The sequence below is a fragment of the Cervus canadensis genome, chromosome 13, assembly GCF_019320065.1.
Source record: "Cervus canadensis isolate Bull #8, Minnesota chromosome 13, ASM1932006v1, whole genome shotgun sequence".
NCBI lineage: Eukaryota > Metazoa > Chordata > Mammalia > Artiodactyla > Cervidae > Cervus > Cervus canadensis.
This window is the reverse complement of record NC_057398.1, coordinates 1,103,864-1,123,208: the sequence shown is the minus strand read 5'-3', so window position 1 is coordinate 1,123,208 and position 19,345 is coordinate 1,103,864. Positions and strand designations below refer to the sequence as shown.

The 19,345-nt window shown below is 52.4% G+C and overlaps 2 protein-coding genes and 1 long non-coding RNA gene across 4 annotated transcripts; 2 read left to right on the top strand and 1 right to left on the bottom strand.

Annotated features, from left to right (window-relative positions):
- The first annotated feature begins 612 nt into the window (after positions 1-612).
- LOC122452496 (alpha-1,6-mannosyl-glycoprotein 4-beta-N-acetylglucosaminyltransferase-like) lies at positions 613-6,740 on the top strand. 2 transcript variants are annotated; one of them, XM_043486153.1, is made up of 4 exons: positions 2,347-2,477; positions 2,573-2,702; positions 3,466-3,622; positions 4,319-6,740. In XM_043486153.1, the coding sequence occupies exons 2-4, from the start codon at positions 2,622-2,624 to the stop codon at positions 5,464-5,466; spliced, it is 1,386 nt and encodes a 461-aa protein (XP_043342088.1). In that variant the 5' UTR covers positions 2,347-2,477; positions 2,573-2,621; the 3' UTR covers positions 5,467-6,740. The 2 variants fall into 2 exon arrangements, with proteins under 2 accessions (XP_043342087.1, XP_043342088.1); XM_043486152.1 differs by having other exon boundaries at positions 613-2,702.
- Positions 6,741-7,076: 336 nt separating this feature from the next.
- LOC122451980 lies at positions 7,077-11,512 on the bottom strand. Its single transcript, XR_006272559.1, has 3 exons — positions 7,893-11,512; positions 7,291-7,354; positions 7,077-7,135 (listed from the first exon to the last, which is right to left on the bottom strand). It is a non-coding gene; the product is annotated as an uncharacterized LOC122451980 (long non-coding RNA).
- Positions 11,513-11,579: 67 nt separating this feature from the next.
- LOC122451979 (NADH-cytochrome b5 reductase 1) lies at positions 11,580-16,762 on the top strand. Its single transcript, XM_043485211.1, has 9 exons — positions 11,580-11,673; positions 11,980-12,129; positions 12,236-12,308; positions 12,818-12,924; positions 13,118-13,247; positions 13,883-13,966; positions 15,067-15,152; positions 15,584-15,683; positions 15,961-16,762. The coding sequence occupies exons 1-9, from the start codon at positions 11,659-11,661 to the stop codon at positions 16,131-16,133; spliced, it is 918 nt and encodes a 305-aa protein (XP_043341146.1). The 5' UTR covers positions 11,580-11,658; the 3' UTR covers positions 16,134-16,762.
- Positions 16,763-19,345: the final 2,583 nt, after the last annotated feature.

The window sequence follows — 19,345 nt, the reverse complement described above, 5'->3', positions numbered from 1 at the left end:
AATACTGCATGATCTCATTTATATGTGGGATTTAAAACAGTGAAGCTCATAGAAGCAAAGGATAGAAACGTTGGTTGCCAGAACCTGGAAGAGGGGAAGGGGGGGAGGTCTTATAAAAAGGAGCAAAGATGAATAAGCTTTGGAGCTAAAGCACAGCAATGTAGCCATGGTCACCAATGCTGTGTTTTATGCATGAAATTTGCTGAAAGAGCAGATCTTAAAGGCCTTCACCGCAAAGGAGAATAAACAAAAGACGAGAAGAGAAAGGAGACGAGGAGAGAAGCCGCAACCACGTGAGGTGACTGTAGTAATTATTTCACAGTGTAAATCTGTATCAAAGCATCAAGTTGTACACTTAATACATACAATTTTTATTTGTCAGCCATAACTCAATAAAGCTGGAGGGGGAAACCAAAACTGTAAAACTTCTAGAAAGAATCATAAGAGAATATCTTCACAACTCTGTAGTATACAATATTTCTTAAACAGGATTTTAAAAAGCACTGATCATAAAAAAAAATACATTGAACATCAAAGTAATACATAACTATTTAAAATTTTTAAGTATTTTTATTTATTTATTTTGGCCACTTTGAGGCATGTGGGATCTTAGTTCCCCGACCAGGGATCGAACCTGGGCCCCCTGCAGTGGAAGCACAGTCTTAAGCACTGGACCACCAGGGAAGCCCCTACACATAACTTTTTAATGCAGGGGAAAAAAATGTTCTAGAGATTCTCTAACCATCCTAACTTCAGAACAAAGCTTTTAATGGCTTTTGTTTGTTTGCTTTTTTGGTTTTTGACTCCCAGAGGAGAAAAGGTGGGGGGAACTTAGAAGATGATTCAAAGAGGGGAAGAGAGGAGGGGAGAAAAGTCTTAGTTCAAAAAGTTCTGTCCTGTTAGAAGACTACAGTTCTTAAGTAGATAGACTTGTCAAAACTGCACTATTATGGATAAAGAAAATGTGATAGATACACAGAGACATGCAGAAAGGAATGCCATTTGGCCATGAAAAGAAGGGAATCCTGCCATCTGTGACCAGGACAGAACTTGAGAGCACTATATTAAATGAAATAAGTCAGACAGACGAAGACAAACTTTGTACGATCTCAGTGGTCTGTGAAATCTATAAATAAACAGCAGCCACAGAAGAGATCAGACTTGGGGCTACCAGAGGTGGGGGTGGGGGGGTTGCATTAGAGGAAGGTGATCAAAAAGTACAAATTTGCAGGCATCAGATCAGTGAGTCCTGGTAATGTGATGGACAGCAAGGTGACCATAGTAAATGCTACTGTGGAGTATATTTGAAGGCTGCTGAGAAAGTAAACCTTAAAAATTCTCATCACAAGGAAATTCTTTTCCTTTTTTTTTCTTTTTTGGTATCTGTATGAGGTGACAAATGTTAATTTATGGTGGTAATTATTTTGCAGTTTATGTAAGTAATTATTCTGTTCACCTTAAGCTGGGGAGGGAGAGAAGAAAGAACTGAAATACATTCTTAGGAACAAAAAAGGCCAGAGAGAGAGAAGAGAAGGGAACTTCAGAGGTCTGGGTAGTCCTGGGCCCGGGGAAGAATTGGAGCTTTGGGACCAACCTGTGATGCTTAGAGACCCCGCAGGCAGCCCGGGACAGGGGGCAGGATGGGAGCTCTCCGGTTGGGGACGGGGTTCTTCAATACCCACCTTCATCCACTGACTCAAACTGACAGTTAACTTCCAGACTCCCGGGCTTGAGACAAAAGCCTGGAAAGCTGGCTTGCAGACTCGACCCTGGCCTCACCCAGAAGCAGGTACCTGCCTCGAGGATGGGGTGCTGGGCAGCCCCCGTTCAAGGTGAACAAGGGTCGTCAAACAGGGTCCCCCAGGAGGGATGCCCAGGTCCGGCCACCTTGGAAGAGCCCTCTGGGCCCCCATCCTGCAGCATTAAAGGGTTTTCTCCTTGATCTCAGGGAAATCTCTAGTCTCTGATAAACCCTCAAAGCACCTTTTCTATGAGACAAAAATCTCCATGGACATAACACTCTCAACCCGGTCAAGATGTCACATGATTAGGAATTTCCAGCCACTTAAGGTTTCCACCCTTCTGACCAGCAGGGGACAGGAGAGAGACGCGTACTAACCAGCTTCCCTCAGTCCCTCTGACTTGACTCAGAACCTCGTAATCTGTCAACCACAATCCCAGGAAGGAGCAGACTCAGAAGGCAGTGAGAGCTGACAGAGGAGTCCCAGTCACTGGCCGGTCACACCCGGGCGGAGACGCCAGCTGAGCCTGAGGTCTGGGGAAGGCCTGATTAACACCTGGCCCTGCCTCTCCTCTTGGCAATGCGTCCTTCGGGCAGGGTCGCCGCTCCAAGAGGGAACACAGAACAGACGCTACTCCCGTCTCAGCTGGAAGCCCTGACGGAAGGGAGGAAGGTGGGGCTGGACACGGCCAGCCCCCTTGGCCTCTGTCTCCCCGAGGGCTATCAGCAGGGACAGGTCAGCAGGGCGGAAAGGCTCCGGGAGACTCCGGGAGAGGCGGGAAGGAAGCGGGAGCCGGAGCTTGCCGGGCCCACACCTGCCTGTCTCCGCAGAGCTGATCTAGGCCCGCGCTCCGGGCGCCGCTGCCTGTGCAGGTACCTCATGGTCGTCGTGTCCCTGGTCCTCCTGGGCTCCTTCCTCCAAGAGAGGCTTGAAGAGCATCTTATGTACAGTTTACTGGTGGTGAGTCCCCCCGGGGGAGCTCCGACCACGGGCCGGTCCTTCAGCGGGGAGTTTTCCCAGTTTCGCAGACACCCTATCCTCACCGTGCGCGCTCTAAGGAGAAAGCTCTGGAAGGATCAGGAGAGGGTCAGAGATAGGATCAGTGCTGAGCCAGCCTTGACATAAAGTCGGGGTAAAGGCGAGGAGGAAGGAAGGGCATTCACGTGCGCAGGGGCTGCCAGGACCTGCCCGCCGGGAGGGCCACCCGGGGGCCACATCCCTGAGCCCCGAAGGAACCCCCCAGCAGCGGGCACCGCTGCACCTGGAGGAGTCCGAGTCCCGCCCGGGCCACGCCCGGTCCTAGAGCCCACGCTGTTCTAGAAGGCCTCAGAGCAGCCCGAGCTTGGCGTGGGGCGGGTGAAGGAAGGTGCTTCGGAGACGTGTATGCAGTCGGAACTGGGTGAATCAGAGCCGACCACAGGCCCAGACGCCAGCCTTCAGCGTCTGTCGCAGAGCCCAGCACGGGTGAGCCGAGTTAGGTGACCTTTGCCAGCCAGAGGGTGGAGGAGTCAGACACAGGCCAGGTGGAGGCAGGTGAGTCTCCATGCTGCATAAGCCAGGCCCTTCCCGTCGGCCTTCTGCACAAGCTGGGGCCCCCCTACCCCTTTTAGAGAGCCCTGTGTGTGCCCATGATGAGGGGGGTACCAGTTGGCCACATCCCGGGCTTGCCTGGCCTGGCTCGAAGGGGAAAGCCTGGGGCTGATGCTCATCTTACTCTGAGCAGGAGGAAAAGAAGAAAATACTGTGGCAACTCAACCAACAGCAAATCAGCCCTGAAATCAAGAACCGTCTGCAGGCCTTCAAGGACATGCAGAAAACCTCCCAGGGGCTCCAGCGCGCCAAGTACAAGCTCCTGGCCGGGGGCCCTCCCCACAAAAAGAGTGAGTAGGTGCGAGGCTGGGAGACGGCAGGCCGGGGGCACAGACCGGCCAGGAGAAGCAGGGCGGCCAGGACACAGCTACGGGCGGGACGGAGGATGCTCCAAGGCTAGGCCGGCTGTGGAGTGCGGGGCGGGCGTCTTTGCTCCGTACCTGCCGCCCCCGGACGAGTGACATGCTGAGAAGCACAGAGCAGCCTCTTAAGGACGGTCCCTCAGGGAAACTCGCTCAGGACAGGCCCCGGGGAGGGGGCAGGCAGGACAGCGCCCGCGGGGAGGTGAGGAGAGCGCCTAGCCAGACGGGGAGGGGGCAGTGAAAGCGACCCCTGGGCTCCGCACCGCCAGGCCCCGCGGGTCTACACAGGTTCCCGGACAGCCTCCAACCCAGGTCTGGCAAACACACAGCCACTGGGATAACTCTGAGGTCAGGGCCAGCAAACATCCCGTTGGACCTGGCAACCTTCTCCATCGGAGGGAGCCTTATCCTTCAAAGGACACCCCCCACACCCCTCGCCCCGCCCCGGCCAACAGCCTTTCCAAACAGAGAGGAGAGCAAGCCGCATCCCTCTCCTGCCCGTCAGCTCTCCCCGGGAACGGACGTGGGCGCTCCTCTCGGGCCCCGGCCCTTAGGGCGGCCGTGGGGGGAGACCTGGGACCTGCCCACCCTCGGGAGGTGCTAACAGCCGCCCCCCGCCCTCAGAGCTGCTGACGGTGGGCGTCTCCTCGGCGCTGCATCCCCACGAGAGCCGCCTCCTGGACACCCTGCGCTCCCTGTTCCAGGCGTCCTCGGGCCCCGAGCTGGACCGTGTCGTGGTGCTGGTGTCCCTGTCGGACTCCGACCCTGAGCGGCTCAGCCAGACGGTGGCCAACATCTCTGACCTCTTCCGAACACACATCGAGGCCCGGCAGCTGCTGGTGGTCCAGGGCCAGCTCGGCGGGCCCCCTCCCCTGGGCACCCTGAGGCCCGAGGACCGCCCCTCACCCTGCGAGGCCTTGTACTCCGCACAGAAGGCCGACCACGCCCTCCTCATGAACTTCGCTGCCAACCTCTCTGAATACTTCCTGATGCTGGACGACCAGGTGCGCTGCATGCCCAAGTTCATTTCCAGCATCTACCAGACGCTGTCTGCTTGGAAGGAGCTGCCTTGGGTGACCCTGGAGTTCTCCAGCCTGAGCTTCGCGGGGAAGGTGTTCCGCTCCAGCGACCTCCCCCGCCTGGCCTCCTTCCTCCTCGTCTTCCCCAAGGACACCCCCACGCACTCGCTTCTCTCTGAGTTCCCTCTTCTCCTGGCCCAGAACACACCGATCCGCTTCGGCTCCTCAGTCTTCTACCACGTGGGCAACCGTTCCGGGCAGGAGAGCGCCTGCTTCCCTGCAGACAAGGAGAAGGTCTTTGGCGAGCCTGACAACCCCACGGCCAGCGTGCGCACGGACATGGTGGTGCTGTCCACCAACACCCCGCAGTACGCCTACACCCTGAACCGGGAGAGCTTCGCCACCCTCAGCCCCGTCCGAGGCAACCACCTGACGGTGATCCTGGAGGAGCCCCAGAAGGTCGTCCGGATCGAGGTGCTGACGGGCTCTGACAAGGAAAGCAAGTACCAGCTGCAGCAAGGGCGTGTGGAGCTGGGCTATGGGCCCCTGGAGGACCTCGGGGGCTGTGCTCGCTACACCCTGCTCGGCCCAGTGGTGGAAGGACGTCTGGACCAGATGGTGTCTTATGAAGAAGACTCCCTGGAGGCGCTGGGCTGCATCCGGCTGCTGGTGCTAGAGGCCCAGGAGTCCTGGCTTCTGATCAGGCAGATCAGTGTCTGGACCACGGAGTATGAGGAGGAAGAGGAAGGGTAGACAGCACCGCGGGAAACCGGGAAGGGTGGGGCTTGGGGATGGAATCGGCTCGGCTGGCAAGAAATAAAGCTAGAAATTGGTCAAGGCCTGTTTGCTCTTGAGCTGGGCAACCATGTAGTTTGTTCTCCTACCTGGGACACTTTTGAGAGTGACAGTGAAAGGAAGCAACAGTAAAACTACACAGGATAGCAGACATAAACCAGGACTGCCCCAGGCAAGCTGAGAGGTTCTGTCACCCCAACTCTTGATTTTTGTGGGCTGCTTCAGAGAGGAGGTACAGTCCAATGAGGGGCACCAATGAGACAACATCCTCTGGCTTCCGGGGGCCAGAGAGAGGGAGGGAGGCACCAGGAACTGCCTTGGTTCTCATCCACACACAATTATAACAGCCCAAGACCTTTCCAGAAAGCACCTGTCACTCCACCACGGTCATGACAGCAGCATGATCATGCTGGTGGTGGCTCACGTCCACACACCTGTCTTGGTCAGTTCAGGCTGTTATATTCCAGGGGTTATAAACAACAGAACTTTACTTCTCGTGTGCTGGAGGCTGGGAGTCCAAGGTCAACGTGCTGACAGGTTCAGTGCCTGGGGAGGGCCCGCCTCCTGGTTCACAGACGCTGTCTTTCTGCTGCATCCTCACACGTGCACCAAGGGGGCAGGGGGCTCTCTGACTTCTTTTAGGAGGGCACTAATCCTATTCACAAGGACCCCTCCCTCAAGCCCTATTCACCTCCCAAAGGCTCCACCTCCTACTGCCATCCCCTTGAGGGTTAGGATCTGAAGGGATGCGTTCTGGGGTCCGGGGGTACACATGTCCACCACAGGAAGACCCAAGCCTCTAGTGTCAAGGTTAAGACCTTGCTGGAGGAAAGTCTGCTTAGCTGGGACTCAGGAATGGACGCTTCAAGTATTCATGAATCTGCTAGAACTGTGTTTACATTTGTGCATTTTTCTAAGGAGAGGGCAGTTTACTTTCACCAGAGCATTGAAATGTCGCCTATCTGCCTCATAAAGTTATGAATAGCTGAACCAACAGCTATAACCTTCTAGAGGAAAGACACAATATGTAACTTAGAAATCTTTCTATTCCCATCGGAAAAATAAGGAGTCAGAATTACACATTCCTGCCTGTATCTATTCAGGAAATATCTGGGTACAGACTCAGGGTTAGTAGTAATAATATGAACCAAACTTGAGTGACACCAACAAAGAACTTAATGCAAAAATCAATAATTAAAATTGAATGCAACATAGGAGCCAGTTCTCTTTCATTTGATGAACGAAATTGATGAAGTCCAATAAAAACATAAAGGAAAGGGTGTTGTAGGGGTTTGAGGGGGTTTCAAAATTTTTCCTGAAGTTAACTTTTTTAAAAAATAGTGTTTGGATATAACTAGTTGCCTCTCCCTGGGATATTTATTCAGCCACTGCGTTAAAAACTAACATCATGGACGACCATGCATGCGTACGTGCTCAGTCACTCAGCTGTGTCCGACTCTGTGCAACTGTGGACCGCGGCCCGCCAGGCTCTTCTGTCCATGGGACTCTCCAGGCAAGAATACTGGAATGGGTTGCCATTTCCTTCTCCAGGGGATCTTCCGGAACCAGGGATCAAATCTGCATCTCCTGCACTGGCAGGCAGATTCTTTACCAGTGAGCCATACATCTAAAAAAGATAAAAAAACACCATGTTCCTTGCAATATGTGTTGACCAGTAAAATGAACGCAAAGTCTTTGCGTGAATTTCCATTTATAATTTTGATAAGGCTTTTTTCAGCTGACAGAAACCCTTTTGGCATTAGCCTGATAATTCTTCCTTACCTTGATATCTTGCTGTTGCTTTCGATCAGCTGCTATGTGTATTTTGTTCAGCTTTTCTAGTTATCTGAAATAAGAAGTTTCAAATTACCTGATTGCTATTATAAAAAAAAACTTTTAAGTATGACTTGAAAAGATCTTCAAGACACAACCATTAAACGAAAATACTCAGGCTTCATTACAATATTTTCAATACAGAATTTATTAATTTATGCAAAAATATCTATATGTTTCTATTCAGTGTAATCACAAATAAAGAAACTACCGAAGATTTTGCTACTGGCAGTTTGCCTGACTATGAACCCTTATATTAAACCGGGCTACCCTGGTGATCCAGTGGTTAAAAATCAGGGGACACAGGTTTGATCTGTGGTCCGGGAAGACCTCACATGCCTAGGGGCTACTCAGCCCATGCACCGCCACTCCTGGAGCCTGTGCTCCCCATCGAGAGAAGCACCGCCACGAGAGGCACCTCAGCTAGAAGAGCCCCTGCCCGCTGCAACCAGAGAAAGCCTGAACGCAGCGAGACCCAGCACAGCCAAAAATGAACAAACACATAAACTTTCTAAACAAAATAAAACGACTAGATACACCACACATAACACCTAAAAGTTGCTGCTCTGTGTATTCAGTCCAGTTCAGTCGCTCAGTCGCGTCTGACTCTTTGTGACCCCACAGACTGCAGCACAACAGACCTCCCTGTCCATCACCAACTCCCGGAGCTTGCTCAAACTCATGTCCATTGAGCTGGTGATTACTGGGATGAAAACAATACATGAAATTCTCAGAGACCAAATAATTAAACAAAAATGGGACTCCAGATAGGTAAACGACTTAAGCTGGTTTCGCCCTGAGGAAATTCAATGTCTGTGATAGTAGGTGGAGTGGGGTGCAAGCAATGAGCAAAGGACAGGATCACCCAGGGTTTCAAGATATGGGAGACAATCAACTAAGCCACAATACCAAGAACTACACATTCAACACAAAAACTAGGAACATGCATTAAAACTGACCAGGCAGCAGCTCAGCAAGTCCCAAAGAACTGAAAAGACACTCCAAGGTCTCTGGCAACACAATTAGCTTCTAACCCATCTGGTTTCTAAATTAATGACCAAAAGAAAGGTTTTTAAACCCGTATTTTTAAAATAAACACATATTTCTAAATAATTCATAAACTAAAGAAAAATCATTATGGAAGCTAATATATTTAGAGCTGAATCATAATGGAATTACTAATAGGAAAACTTGGGTCATGCAGTTAATCCTGTTCCAGAAGGAAATTTACAGTCTTAAGTGAAAATACATGAGACTAATAAATAAAATAAACAAGACTAAAAATTTAAAAGGTAAGCATCCATCATAAGAATTTAGTAAAAATAGAAGAAACAAAAAAACAATGAAAATATAAGGAAGGATGTCTTCAATATTGGCCAAATTTAACAGCATATGAAGAAGCATCATAAGGAGAAAAGGCAAGCTACACAGTGGGAATATTGTTAACCTGTAACAGATGAAGAATATCCACCCAGAAATATATAAAGAACTAGTAGAAATCAATGAGAAAAAGACAGGCAACCCCATGAGCTGAAAGCCTCAACAAGGAACCCTGCAAATGAGGAAGGGTTTCACAAGGAGGTCCTCTCACTTTTCCTCGAAGAACTGCAAATAAACATCAAAATGCCTGAAGTTAAGAAGTACCTCACGTTGGAAAGAATGTAGAACAAGGGTTGGTAAACTACAGCCAACCCTTTGTTTGTGGACGAAACACAGCCCATGGACTGCTTCACCAATACAGCTGTATCGGAGCACGGCCATAATCACTTTTCTACACACTGTTTTCTACATAATCACTTTTCTACACACTGCTGCAAAGCCAAGTTGAATAGCAGTGACGGATACTCAAAATCTAGAACATTTACTGTCTGGCCCTTTAGACAAAGTGTTTCTCAGCCTCCGATGTAGAGTAGCAAGAATTCTCGTCTCTACTAGTGGAAGGGCAAACCACCACAACTGCTTTAGAAAACTGTTTGCAGAATCCACTGCATCTAACACCGTGCACCTACCGATGGGGCAATTCCATTCCTAGGTACACACTCAACAGAAATCCAAGTGCCTGTGCCCCAGAAGACATGGAGGACAATGTACATAGGAGCATCATTTGTAACGGCCCCAAACTGGAGGCCACCCAAATGAACATCAGTAGTAGAACAGGTATTTATTGATAAATTTGATCTAATCATACAACGGAACACTAATCAGCAATGAAAATGAATAAACTATGATCACAACAATACAGATAAATCTCACAAACACAATGCAAAACAGAAGTTAGATACAAAAGACCACATACTGTATGATACCATTAATACAAATTCCTAAAGGACCGCAAAACCAGCAGTCACCCCCACGTCATTTGAGGCTGATAGCCAAGTCTTACCAACTATAGAAGCTTCTCCCACCAGTCACTTTGCTCAAAGGAGAAGCCCAGCAGAGTCACATAAGAGGAAAATCAATGGGACACAGAGACAATCAGTGTCCTTCAGAGTCACTGAAGGTATGAGGACTTTGACGGAGAAGGGAGCTCATCTCAGGAGGATGGAGTTAGGGAGCTCTTCTGAGCCTGGAGCTTCACCACCCATTGTCCAGTCTAGTGAAGGCCATTCTGAGGGGCTGGATGGTGGGGGGTGGGCAGGAATTGGGTGACTTATCTCGTGGGGAGCCTAGAGGTCGGTGCTCATCACCTGAGCTGGTGTCCTTTGGGTCACTTGGGAGTGTCTCTCTGTGTCCAGCTCCAAACTGGAGAGTCTGGCTGCCACCCCGCCCCCCTCCACTAGAACAGGCCTCTGACTGCTTTTCTGTGGGGTCTGGAAGGGGTTGAGTATCAGTTCATCTGAGGGGTTCTGGTAATGCTGGATGAGGATCCACTATCTGTTTTTGTAAATAAAATTTCACTAGAAAGTAGTTACTTTCATTCATTTATGTATTATCTGTGGCTGCTTTCATGCTACAGCAGCAAACTAGAAGAGTTGCTACACAGACTGTATGCCACCAAAATATTTACTGTCTGACCAAACAGAGAAAGGATGCCAACTCAGACCCACACAGAGGAAAGACCATGTGAAGATACAGTGAGAAGATGGGCATCTACAAGCCAAGGAATCAAGCCTCAGGAGAAATCCAGGGCAAATGCCATTCCATTTGGGAACTGCGTATTAGAGAGGACGGCCATCCTGGCCAATGTGCGCTCCAGGCTCTCAGCATCTGTGTCTGACTCCTCCTGCCCCAGGCTTCTCCTGCCAGCAGAGCTCAGCTGCAATCCCTAACCGAGCATCAGTACTGTCTGCTGAGTCACTGCAGCAGCTGACGCCTGTTGAGAGCTTTGCTCTGTGACAGGCCACATGCTAAGTACATTACACGCCTCACTCAGGTCTCACATCAACCTATGAACTAGACAGACAATAGCACACATCCATCTGTAGACAGGAATCACAGAGGGGTTGAGTAAGTTGTCCAGGTTCTGATTCAGTTTAGTCTACCCCCAAAGCCAGGTCTTCAGCCCTGGAGGCAGGAGAACCCAGATCCCGGTAAGAAGCTTGTGTTCAGTCCCGTCCGACTCTTCTGTGGCCCCATGGACTGCAGTCCACCAGGCTCCTCTGTCCATGGAATTTTCCAGGCAAAAATACTGGAGTGGGTTGCCATCTCCTCCTGCGGGGCATCCTCCGGGCCCAGGGACGGAACCCGCATCTCCCGCATCTCCCGCGCTAGCAGGCGGTTCTTGACCACTGAGCCACCCGGAGAATCTTGACCTGGACCCAAAGTGAGCTCCTAAATGGGCCTGGTGGCCGGGGGGCCTGGCCTTGCGAGCAAAACCAGTCACGGACGCAGACGACGAAGCTGCCCCTGTCATCCCTGAGGAGGTTCGGCCAGGCTGTGGATCCTCTGGTCGAAATTCTGCCTGTTGAGAAACCAAGGAGACTGCACGACCGTTAGTCACCGGCGGGCCCTCCAGCTTTACTCAGCCTGCCTCTCGCTGAGCGTCTGCACGCTTGAGATTTCCAGCTCTCGCGGGGCGTGTGTCTACGTTTGACAGGACTCTGCCTGTTGGAGCCGGAGCGGTCCCAGGGGCCACGGACCGAAGGCTGGGGGAGGAGGGGCTGGAGCGGCAGTTCCTCCGGGTAGGGCTCCGGGTCTGAGGGAAAGGGGTGGGGCGCCGGTGGCCACGCCCATCCGCCCCGCCCCGGGCCTCTCAACATAGGCCCCGCCCCCTCGGGCCCCGCCCACCCCACCCCCCAACCCCACCGCCCCCTCCCTTCCCGCGGCGCATTGTGGGATCCGGCGGCCGGCTGCGCGGGGGGCCCCGCGGTTCTCGCCATGGGGCTGCAGCCGGTAAGACCCTCGCTCCGTACCCCCGAGCTGGGGGACTCCGCCCCCTCGGGGACCAGGCTCTCAGGTCCGGACCAGGGGCTGTCGCCGCCGGCCCCGCCCGGCAGGGCTTCACGTCCGCCCCGGATGCCGGTGTCCCGGTGCCGCACGCTCGGGCTGGGGGCTCCACCCAGGCTGCCCCCGGGCCTCGGCTGGCCCCTGAGCCGGAGTCCGGGCTAGCCCTCCCGGGGCACAGGTCACCGGCGCCCGCCCCTGCCCGCGCGCTGGACTCTTCCCCAGCGCGGTGGTCACTGCCCTCTCTGCCTGCAGAGCCCGGTCCTGCTGGCCTCCCTGGGCGTGGGGCTGCTGACACTGCTCGGCGTGGCTCTGGGCGCCTACCTAGTGCGGAGGTCCCGCCGGCCGCCGGTCACGCTCCTGGACCCCAACGAGAAGTACCGGCTGCGACTGCTAGACAAGACGGTGAGTTGTGGACTAGGCGCGGGGACGGAGCTCTGCGCCACCGTGGCTGGAGTGCCCTTGGCCACACCAGACCTGCCTGGTGAGACGCTTGTCATCTGTCCTCCAGACCGTGAACCACAACACCAAGAGGTTCCGCTTTGCCCTGCCCACGGCTCACCACGTTCTGGGGCTGCCTGTGGGTAAGAAGGGTGGTGTGGACTCCTTTCCCTGGTATCCTGACAGGGTGGCTCCCCTCCTGGGGTCTCCTGCACCGCACTCCTACCTTCTGGTGCCTTCGCACTCTGTCCCCTTTTCCCCACCAGGATGCAGACCCTCCAGGCTGTGAGGTGCCTTGGGCCACTCTGGGCGTGGCTTCGGTGCCCCCAGACATCTCCAGCACTCAACACTCCCCCCTCCTTTCTGCAGGATTTCAGCAGATACCGCTCCTGAGCAAACTCTGCCCTTCTCCCCATTTCCCAGACCCTCAGCTCTCCACTAAGGTCCTGGCAGTCGCTGATAAGAGTTTCTGCAGAGGGCAGCTTTTGAGGCATCCAGCTGGGGCCTCAAAGGGTTGAATCCTCCCTGCCTGGTAGCTCACGGGGACCCCAGTAGGGAGCAAGATGCTTTTCTCCTCTCAGACCCCCCAGAGTGTTTTGAAAGGTAGCCCAAGTGCAGCCGGTCCACATGTAGCTCTGCACGTGGCCCCCAGGCAAACATGTCTACCTCTCTGCCCGGATCGACGGCAGCCTGGTCATCAGGCCGTACACTCCCGTCACCAGCGATGAGGACCAGGGCTACGTGGATCTTGTCATCAAGGTAAGAGGGTCGGAAGGAACCCCCGGAGCCCTTATCCTCCTCCCTCTGAGCTTTGTAGAAACTTCCAAGATGTGTTGGATAGGAGGAGGTGCGTGTCCTTTGTGGACGTGAAGACAGAGCCCTGGTGTCATCCCTGCCCAGCTTCAGGAAGGTTCTGTCACCGGGGAACTCAGAAGCCGTTCTGTCTTATCAGGTCTATCTGAAGGGTGTGCACCCCAAATTTCCTGAGGGGGGGAAGATGTCTCAGTACCTGGATAGCCTGAAGATTGGGGATGTGGTGGAGTTTCGAGGGCCAAGTGGGCTGCTCACTTACGCCGGAAAAGGTAACAGCCTGCCCCCATGACTCTTGTGCCCGCGGATTTCTCTGTGGAGTGTGGCTCTGTGTGTGCATGCACATGGGTGAGGGCCACCTGCCCCGCCTGTGAACACAGCCCCGGTGTTAGACAGAGCCGTCTTCCGCAGCCCCGTGTGCCCGAGGTCAGTTCCGAACCCACACAGTTCAGCAGCCATGACAGCCATGGGGATGACTAACACAATCTCGTGCTGCTCCCGCTCTCCCTCAGAGACTCACCCTCAGGCCACGCTGCAGAGAGCCAGAGATGACAGTGCCGTTCGCCCTTCCCAAGGGAACAGTGGGTGCATTAGGCAGCGTGGGCACTGCTCTGTGCCACTGGGGAGGTAGATTCACACCTGGCCCCATGCCTGTCGCCCTCGCCAGGGAGTGACTCTCTGCAGGAGGCAGCTATTGACTCACTGTGGCTCATCATATGGGACAGACAGTCCTGGCCCCATTGTCCTGCAAGTGTCTTGTCAGGGCTGGCCCAACACCCACACCCCAGGATCCGATTGCACGGCAGCTGCTCAAATGGCCTGGGCCGTGTTTTCGACTCTGCATTTGTTTCCTTACTTCGCTGAATTGACTTTGTTCTTTCTCCCATCTCTCCACTTGACTTCTCAGGGAAATTTAACATCCAGCCCAACAAAAAGGCTCCACCAGAAGCACGCATGGCTAGGAACCTGGGAATGATTGCCGGAGGCACAGGTGCATGGCCCCAGGGCTGCCCCTTCCCTCCCTCCATTGTGACCGTGGCCATGACAGCTCCAGGTGCCCCTCAGAAAGTTTGGTAATCATGGCCACACTGGGGGGTCCCAGCAATGCCTAGAGCTCCCCGGGTGCTGCAAAACAAAATCATAATCAGGTAGAAGCCCCCCCAAAAATTTATTTTTAACTGACATTATGAGAGAAAGATCAGGTGGGCTCTCCCAAGACCTCAAATTGAATGAATCTAATAAATTTTGGGTGAGAACAGAGAAGCAGCTAGAAATAGGACAGTGGAGAAGAACGAAAACTAGCATTGGACATCTACCTGTGTCAGACACTGTGCTAGTCTCTTTGTATGTATCTGTGATGTAGGTATGAGCCTTCCCTTTTTAGGGAGGAGAAATCGGAAGTTTGGACAGGTTGAAGGCTTTCCACATGGCCGGAGGCAGGGCCAATGTGCAGCTCTGCCTAGTTCCAAAGCTCAGGCACTTAACCTGCAAGTCCAAGGCTCTAGGCCCCTCATCACTGAGTCAGTAGGTGCTTGCAGTCATCTGGGATATCGAGCCCTACTCTCCAGCGGACTTCAGCAGAGTCCTGGATTGGTTCTTTAGAAGATTTCAACATGAGGGCTTCCCTTGTGGCTCAGCTGGTAAAGAATGCGCCTGCAGTGTGGGAGACCTGGGTTCAATCCCTGGGTTGGGAAGATCCCCCGGAGAAGAGAAAGGCTACCCACTCCAGTATTCTGGCCTGGAGAATTCCGTGGACTATAGCCCATGGAGTCGAAAAGAGTCGGACACGACTGAGCGACTTTCACTTTGACTTATCTTTGTTTTCAACAACATGAACTTATGTGAACACTGAGCACCTGACCCCAAGTCACCCACCAGATAGGACAGTTAGTGAGTTTGGGATAAAGGGCACGTCCGCCCAGAAATGTCGGTGCTGTGAAGTCACAGGAGAAGCCCAGAGAATTAGGACATGAAGGAAAGCAGAGTGGAGGGCTGAGTGAGTAGAATTAAGCTGACTGGGTTGGGCAGCTCCCAGGCAGGAATGGGAAGTGTGGCCTCACGTCTCACCGTGGGGCATCTGTGCCTGTACAGGAATCACTCCGATGCTGCAGCTGATCCGGGCCATCCTGAAAGACCCCGAAGATCCTACCCACTGCTTTCTGCTGTTTGCCAACCAGGTTGCTTCGCTTTTCTCAGTCCTGGGATTTCATAGTTACTGTGTGGGGATGGTGGTCCTGGTGGGTAGACTGGCCCAGCCTCTGCCCAGGGCCCCGCTGCGCGTAGAGGGCCCTCCCCACAGTAAGCCGGACAGAGCACTGAGCCAGATTCCTCCCCTGGCCCCTGAGGGAAGAGAAAGAGAAAACATTTACAGAGTGTAGAGACTTACTCCTTGAGTTTCCTGTTACACAGTCCATCTTCATTCCTTTTATTGTGTCAATAAAGGCTCCTTCCCGTTCCCCTTATCCTAATTCCCTCAAAGCCTTGCTTATACCCTTGAACTTCTGCTTTCTTTTTCTTTCCTGGTTGGAAAGTTGTTATAGCAGTGAACTTTTTATGTTTTGGAATCTGAGAAGGTTCCTAAAGACTTTGCTTCTCCTCTTCGTTTCAGACTGAAAAGGACATAATCTTACGAGAGGACTTGGAGGAGCTGCAGGCCCGACACCCCAACCGCTTTAAGCTCTGGTTCACTCTGGATCACCCCCCAGAAGGTACCGTCCCCATCCCAGATCAGGGCTCCCCCTTCCGTGGGTTCTGGTCTCAGGGAAAGCCGCTGCCGTTGCCAGCCTCCGAATGCACAGACACAGCGGTCCCCTGGACCCTTCCCTGCGTGACCGGGGGTGGCAGGGCTGGCTGTCCCGCTGACCAGTGGGTGCTGCTGCAGCTGGAGGCCTTCTCGGGAGCCGAGCCGGAGCACCCTCCCCCCGCCCACACTGCCCCCCGCGGCCAGCGCGGCTCTGGAAGGTGTGCTCTCCTCTCCCCATGCAGGTTGGGCCTACAGCAAGGGCTTCGTCTCCGCGGACATGATCCGGGAGCACCTGCCCGCTCCCGGGGAGGACGTGCTGCTGCTGCTCTGTGGGCCACCCCCGATGGTGCAGCTGGCCTGCCACCCCAACCTGGACAAACTGGGCTACTCGCCAAAGATGCGCTTCACCTACTGAGCCTCCCCGCACTCCCCTGGCCCTGTGGCTGGCCTCTGCCCCCAGTCAGCACCCAAAGGCCATAAGCCCTAGACGCCCTTCCCAACAGTATCAGCCTATTTGCCTTACTCAGAGCTCAGGTCTGGATGGTCCCTGCAGGAACAACATCCCTATAGCCATGGAAAAGGGCCAAGGCCAAGTCTTCCCCTGGAAGGCCCCCAATCTCCCTGTGATGACATGCAGGTCAGGCTGCTGGAGCAGACTCTTCCATGAGTCAGAGAGAAGGAAGCTTGCACACTTGTTCCAAGACTGGCTAGTTCCTTGATGGCATCACAGTCGTTTTTGTATCTGTGATGAAAGAATAACCCGTTTAATGTGTTTCATGTAATATTTGGTGCTTAACCCATAGCAGACTGTGTATGGGGGTGGGGGTGCAGACTTACAGACCTTATTTTTTAGAGACAACAGGAAGAGAGGAAATGGTCTCCTCAGGCCTCAAAGAAGGGAATCTGAACTGTGTTTTGTGTCTGTCTAGCTCTGGACCTCCTGAGGCTGGAGGGAGGGGGCTCCCCCCAGTCTGAGACTGCTACTGCGGCAGAAACCACTGGCTTATGCAAATAAACGGGGCTCAGGCCCTGGGGTTCACCTAAGAGGCCGTTGTGTCTAGGGTCCTTTTTTCCAAGGCTTTTCATGCTGAGAATGTGAGGAGGAAGTGTTTCCCAGCATAGAATTTTCTTCAGGTCTTCCATTGAACCTCGGAGTGGTTGTGCCCTGGCTGAAACGTGAGCTGTCCCCAAAGTCCACACTCCTCTCAGCAGCTGTCTCAGCAAAGCCAGAAGCGCAGGGTCTCCCTGGAGAATTCTCAGGAGGGTGAAGGAGAATATAAGAGAGAGGGAAGCTTTTGGAGCCCAGGTACCCTCACAGTGGTCCCTGGTTTGGCCACTCCTGCTCTCCTTCCTTCTCTTGGCCCTTCACTGCATTTATCCTTCAGGGTACCTGGCACATAAGTCAAAGTATTGTCTTTCTATTTGGAAGAGAAGCCTTGGTCCTTTAAAAAGTAACCTGACATCACCAGCCCTGGCCAGACTGGTTGGTGCCTGGACGGAGCTCCCTGGGCCCATCTATCCTTACAGGTCACCGTTTTCCTGCTCCAGCAGCCGGGCCCAGTCCACTCCCTCTTGGCATCACAGCAAGGTCCCTCCCTCTTCAGATCCTCTGTTAGTCACACTGGCACAGAACAATGCATCCGGACAGGAGGAAGGTTGGCATTGTTTTTCTGCATGGAACTGTGTATGACTTCTCCTGGGGCCGCAGAGAGAATGGCTGTGGGCCTCCCCAGGGTAGAGCCGGTACTGAATTGCTCCTGGTGTCCCTTCAGGCATGTCTTGATCAGCTGGCAGGTATATGTACCAGGCTCTGTGAGCACTTGGACACCTAACCACCAAAGAGGAAAATCTTGCTTAGGATTATTGGCCTCAGAGAGTGAAGCACCCCAGGAAAGAGAATTCCCCACACAGAAGCTCATTCCTTGTCTTGCACAGGTTTCTGCCTTATCCACTCAATATGCAAACATTAAGGACTTCCATGTACCAAGCACTGTGCTAGGTCCTGAGGATTCACTGTTCTTAGACCCCAAACAACTCATAGCCTAGAGTAAGACAGTGATAAATAACTACAACACGGTGAACACTATGGAAGAGATACAAGGTACAGATGGTAAGGGTTTGGAAAAGATTCTGAGAGGAAGAGAAGAACGTTTTTTAGTTAACAGCCATATTGCAAGCATCGTGCTAAATGTTCAGTCTCTCAGTTGTGTCCGACTCGTTGCAACCCCATGAACTACAGCACACCAGGCCTCCCTGTCCATCACCAACTCCCAGAGTTTACTCAAACTCATGTCCATCGAGGCAGTGATGCCATCCAACTTATCCTCTGTCATCCCCTTCTCCCGCTTTAGTCTTTCCCAGCATCGGGGTCTTTTCAAATGAGTCAGTTCTTCACATCAGGTAGCCAAAGTATTAGAGTTTCAGCTTCAGCATCAGTCTTTCCAGTGAATATTCAGGACTGATTTTCTTTAGGATGGACTGGTTGGATCTTGCAATCCGAGGGACTCTCAAGAGTCTTCTCCAACACCACAGTTCAAAATCATCAATTCTTCGGCGCTCAGCTTTCTTTATAGTTCAACTCTCACATCCATACGTGACCACTGGAAAAACCATAGCCTTGACTAGATGGACCTTTGTTGGCAAAGTAATGTCTGCTTTTTAATATGCTGTCTATGTTGGTCATAACTTTTCTTCCAAGGAGCAAGTGTCTTTTAATTTCAAGGCTGCAGTCACCATCTGCAGTGATTTTGGAGCTCCCAAAAATAAAGTCTGTCACTGTTTCCCCATCTATTTGCCATGGAGTGATGGGACCAGATGTCATGATCTTGGTTTTCTGATTGTTGAGTTTAAAGCCAACTTTTTCACTCTCCTCTTTCACTTTCATCAAGAGGCTCTTTAGTTCTTTGCTTTCTGCCATAAGGATGGTGTCATCTGCATATCAGAGGTTATTGATATTTCTCCTGGCAATCTTGATTCTAGCTTGTGCTTCATCCAATCCAGCATTTCTCACGATGTACTCTACATATAAGTTAAATAAGCAGAGTGACAATACACAGCCTTGATGTACTCCTTTCCCGATTTAGAACCAGTCTGTTTTTCCATGTCCAGTTCTAACTGTTGCTTCTTGACCTGCATGCAGATTTCTCAGGAGGCAGGTCAGGTGGTCTGGTATTCCCATCTCTTGAAGAATTTTCCACAGTTTGTTGTGATCCACACAAAGGCTTTGGCATAGTCAATAAAGCAGAAGTAGATGTTTTTCTGGAACTCTCGTGCTTTTTCGATGATCCAATGGATGTTGGCAATTTGATCTCTGGTTCCTCTGCCTTTTCTAAATCCAGCCTGAACATCTGGAAGTTCACAGTTCACATACTGTTGCAGCCTGGCTTGGAGAATTTTGAGCATTACTTTGCTAGCATGTGAGATGAGTGCAATTGTGCAGTAGTTTGAGCATTCTTTGGCATTGCCTTTCTTTGGGATTGGAATGAAAACTGACCTTTTCCAGTCCTGTGGCCACTGCTGAGATTTCCAAATTTGCCTGCATATTGAGTGCAGCACTTTCACAGCATCATGTTTTAGGATTTGAAATAGCTCAACTGGAATTCCATCACCTCCAGTAGCTTTGTTTGT

What these genes read in the sequence shown, in the direction of transcription:
- LOC122452496 (XM_043486152.1), top strand. Translation starts at nt 2,322, where the DNA reads ATGCGTCCTTCGGGCAGGGTCGCCGCTCCAAGAGGGAACACAGAACAG. An exon ending in TTATGTACAGTTTACTGGTG is followed by an intron (nt 2,703 to 3,465) that starts GTGAGTCCCCCC and finishes TACTCTGAGCAG; the next exon opens with GAGGAAAAGAAGAAAATACT. An exon ending in GGGCCCTCCCCACAAAAAGA is followed by an intron (nt 3,623 to 4,318) that starts GTGAGTAGGTGC and finishes CCCCGCCCTCAG; the next exon opens with AGCTGCTGACGGTGGGCGTC.
- LOC122451979 (XM_043485211.1), top strand. An exon ending in TGCGACTGCTAGACAAGACG is followed by an intron (nt 12,130 to 12,235) that starts GTGAGTTGTGGA and finishes TCTGTCCTCCAG; the next exon opens with ACCGTGAACCACAACACCAA. An exon ending in GCTCACTTACGCCGGAAAAG is followed by an intron (nt 13,248 to 13,882) that starts GTAACAGCCTGC and finishes TTGACTTCTCAG; the next exon opens with GGAAATTTAACATCCAGCCC.